The sequence below is a fragment of the Vigna unguiculata genome, chromosome 5 (genome assembly GCF_004118075.2).
Source record: "Vigna unguiculata cultivar IT97K-499-35 chromosome 5, ASM411807v1, whole genome shotgun sequence".
Classification (NCBI taxonomy): Eukaryota; Viridiplantae; Streptophyta; class Magnoliopsida; order Fabales; family Fabaceae; genus Vigna; species Vigna unguiculata.
The window spans coordinates 16,131,042-16,134,104 of NC_040283.1; the positions used below are offsets into that span (position 1 = coordinate 16,131,042).

At 32.4% G+C, this 3,063-nt stretch overlaps 1 protein-coding gene across 1 annotated transcript; it reads left to right on the forward strand.

Annotated features, from left to right (window-relative positions):
- The first annotated feature begins 243 nt into the window (after positions 1 to 243).
- On the forward strand, positions 244 to 2,180 carry LOC114184295 (probable FBD-associated F-box protein At5g38565). The gene is made up of 3 exons (XM_028071586.1): positions 244 to 1,441; positions 1,557 to 1,712; positions 1,805 to 2,180. The coding sequence occupies exons 1-3, from the start codon at positions 749 to 751 to the stop codon at positions 2,069 to 2,071; spliced, it is 1,116 nt and encodes a 371-aa protein (XP_027927387.1). The 5' UTR covers positions 244 to 748; the 3' UTR covers positions 2,072 to 2,180.
- The last annotated feature ends 883 nt before the right edge of the window (positions 2,181 to 3,063 follow it).

Sequence of the window (3,063 nt, forward strand, 5' to 3'; positions counted from 1 at the left end):
GATTGAAATGGTGATTCTAATGATTGAAAATACACTACTGGGTGATGTATTTTTCTCAATGATTCACTTATATTATTGAAGAGTAAGAAATAAGATATTACATCTCGATCATCTACACAAACTGAATATCGCATCATGACTTTGATTACTTGTGAAATTATTTGGTTATGTTAGTTACTTGCATATATATGTACGTCTTCCGAGTAACGGAACCTGATAGTGTTGGTAGAATGGTTAAAGTTTGTGCATTCACTTCAGGAAGTGGTTGGATTTAGTTTCCCAATGCAAAGAATCTGAAGGGTCAATGGGTAGGTAAGAGTTTCATTGGATTTCAAGTGCGGTGAGTTATTTTGTGAAGAAGCTGAAGCATTAGAATTTGAGTTTAAACAATAATAATAGTAAATTTTATAAGTAATAAATTATAAATGTAGACTAAAAATCCTTGCAAATACTAACATAATAACTTATAACAAAGTAATTGGTAGAAGATATGTCTTCTGAATAACTGAACCTGAGAGTGTTGGTAGAATGGCTAAAGTTTGTGCATTCAGTTCAGAAAGTGGTGGGTTTAGTTTCCCAAAGCCAAGAATATGAAGGGTCAATGGGTCGGTAAGAGTTTCATTGGATTTCAAATGCGGTGAGTTATTTCTTTGAAGAAGCTGAAGCATTAGAATTTGAGTTTGAGACTATAAAATGCTTTTCATTTACCATCAGAGTATTATATTTTGCACTTCATGTGTTCGAAACAATGACAGATAGAATAAGCAGTTTGCCAGATGAAATGTTATGCCACATTCTCTCTTTTCTCCCATCCAAATTATCTGTTTCAACCAGCATTCTCTCCAAGAGGTGGAAACCTCTCTGGCGCTCAGTTCCTGCTCTCGACTTTTACGATCCTCGTGAACGTCCAGATCTTTTTCTTTATATGTGCATGTATGTCTTTTCCTATATGTTGAGACAACCCATTCAAAGATTACATCTCAGAATTTCTCCTTTTCAACAAAGACAGCTTGATGGTGAAGAAATATTGTCATTTGTTAGAGATGTTGTGTTCGGAGGCACAGTTCAACATCTTGATCTTCATCTTAATTTTTCTTCTTGTATTGATATGTCATCTGACCTTCTTTGGTGCAAAAATCTTAGGCTTCTCAAATTGAATAAATTAACATTAACATTCTGCTATTCTGCTGAATTTCCTTTAATTAAAGTCCTGCATCTTCGCAATATTCAGATTTTAGATGGTAATCATCTTCAACAGATTCTTTCTGCATGTCCCAATGTTGAGGATTTGAAAATCTTGAATATCGATAATGTATTTGTTGACTACGAGGATGTGAACCAGTTTAAGCGATTGCCTAATTTGCTTAGAGCTGATATTGATGAAAATGTAGTTCCCCTGGAAGTTGTTGGCAATGTTCAGTTTCTGGGTATAAAGATTAAGGTACTTTCCTATCCAATTTATGGAAAATCGAATTTTTATTTTTTTAAGTTATGAAAACCACTAAACCTTATAAAAGAACTGGTTTCGAAATTTCTTTGTGATGCAACTCTTGTAGGTCTATCAGGAAAAGATTAATGCCCCAATTCCTGAATTTCATCATTTAACTCACCTTAAAGTCCACAATACTTATGTTAATCAAACTAGATACTTTCATGATGTGCTTGAAGTGGTGAAGCATTGCCACAGGCTTCACAATCTTTCAATTGAGATGGTTAGTTAAATTATATCCTCAAAGTTTTTGCTTTTTTATTTTCATACTGTCTTATTTTTTTATTTATATTACTTTGTTTCCATTGTTAACAGGAGTACTGGGGCAAACCTAATAACATTGATGATTGGGCCTCCTCAGAGTGTGTTCTAAACCTCGAGACATGTACTCTAAATAAGTATACTGGAGCGCACTGGGAGTTGGAATTTGCAAAATGTATTATGGAGAATGCAAAATTTCTGAAGGATATGATAATTTGTTGTGACAGTGATCGAACAAGGAAGACGCTTGAAGACATGAAGGAACTGACATCATGTTCAAGGCTCTCTCCAACTTGTAACCTCTCATTTAGGAGTTTTTAAGGATGTTTTCATGTGTTGTTTTGGTTTCTGAATGTTTTTGTTTGGCCATATTGTTTACACAATTTGATTTTCTCCAATATAAAGTTTGTTTTATATATTGATCAGTAGGTATATGTTCACAAATATATTGGTTTATATATTGATCAGGAGGTATATTCCATCTTCTTAGTCTTATAGTCTTGTATTATAGTCTTATAGTATAGTCAAGAGGACGATCGAGAATAGAGTGTGAAACTTGTGAATTTTTGAATACTTAACTAATTGTGTACGATAGTCTAGGGTATCTATATCCCCCTCCCTCTTTTTAGGTCTATTAGACCTTTTTTTGGACTCTACATCAAATGTATCTCTATACTATTCATACAGTCCATTTTATTTTTTATTTCTGTACTTTGATTTATAATCATCCTTTCGCATTATTTTTATAAGTCTTGAGTTTTCACAAAATTTTGCCAGCATAACAACTGTGTTTCTAATTTTTATAATCTTCAAAATAGTAAAAACAACCAAATTAAAGAGTTTAAAATCAACAATCAAGCATAAATCATTCTTTCACAATAACTTTACAGAAAATTAATCAAAATAGTAATCATTATTAAAACATAATTTTTGTAAAAAATCTTATAAGTAAAATAGCAAACTTGTTTTATTTATTACTTTTTTGTGTCAAACTTCAAATAAAATGATTCTTGAACCTGACCCTAGGTTTTCATACCCAAGGAATCCATTTTTTCAACTGAAAATTTCAAAATAATGTATGAAAATTTCAAAATCAAGAAGACAAATTTTATACTTAAGGAAAACTTGCCAAGATAAAGACTTAGAGATTTGAGATAGACCACCCATACCTTGGTGATGCTAATTATACTCTAAGATGGAAATGAAGACCTCAAGGTGTTGGATTCCCCCTCCTACTTCAATTGTCTCACAAGAGTTTAGACCCCTCTTTCTCTACTTTGTTGGATGTTTGTGAAGATGTGAGAAATGAAGAT

Excerpts from the sequence above, each read along its gene's own strand:
- LOC114184295 (XM_028071586.1), top strand. The coding sequence starts at position 749 with ATGACAGATAGAATAAGCAGTTTGCCAGATGAAATGTTATGCCACATT. Across the intron at positions 1,442-1,556 it reads TTCTGGGTATAAAGATTAAG|GTCTATCAGGAAAAGATTAA; the intron begins GTACTTTCCTAT and ends CAACTCTTGTAG. Across the intron at positions 1,713-1,804 it reads ACAATCTTTCAATTGAGATG|GAGTACTGGGGCAAACCTAA; the intron begins GTTAGTTAAATT and ends CATTGTTAACAG.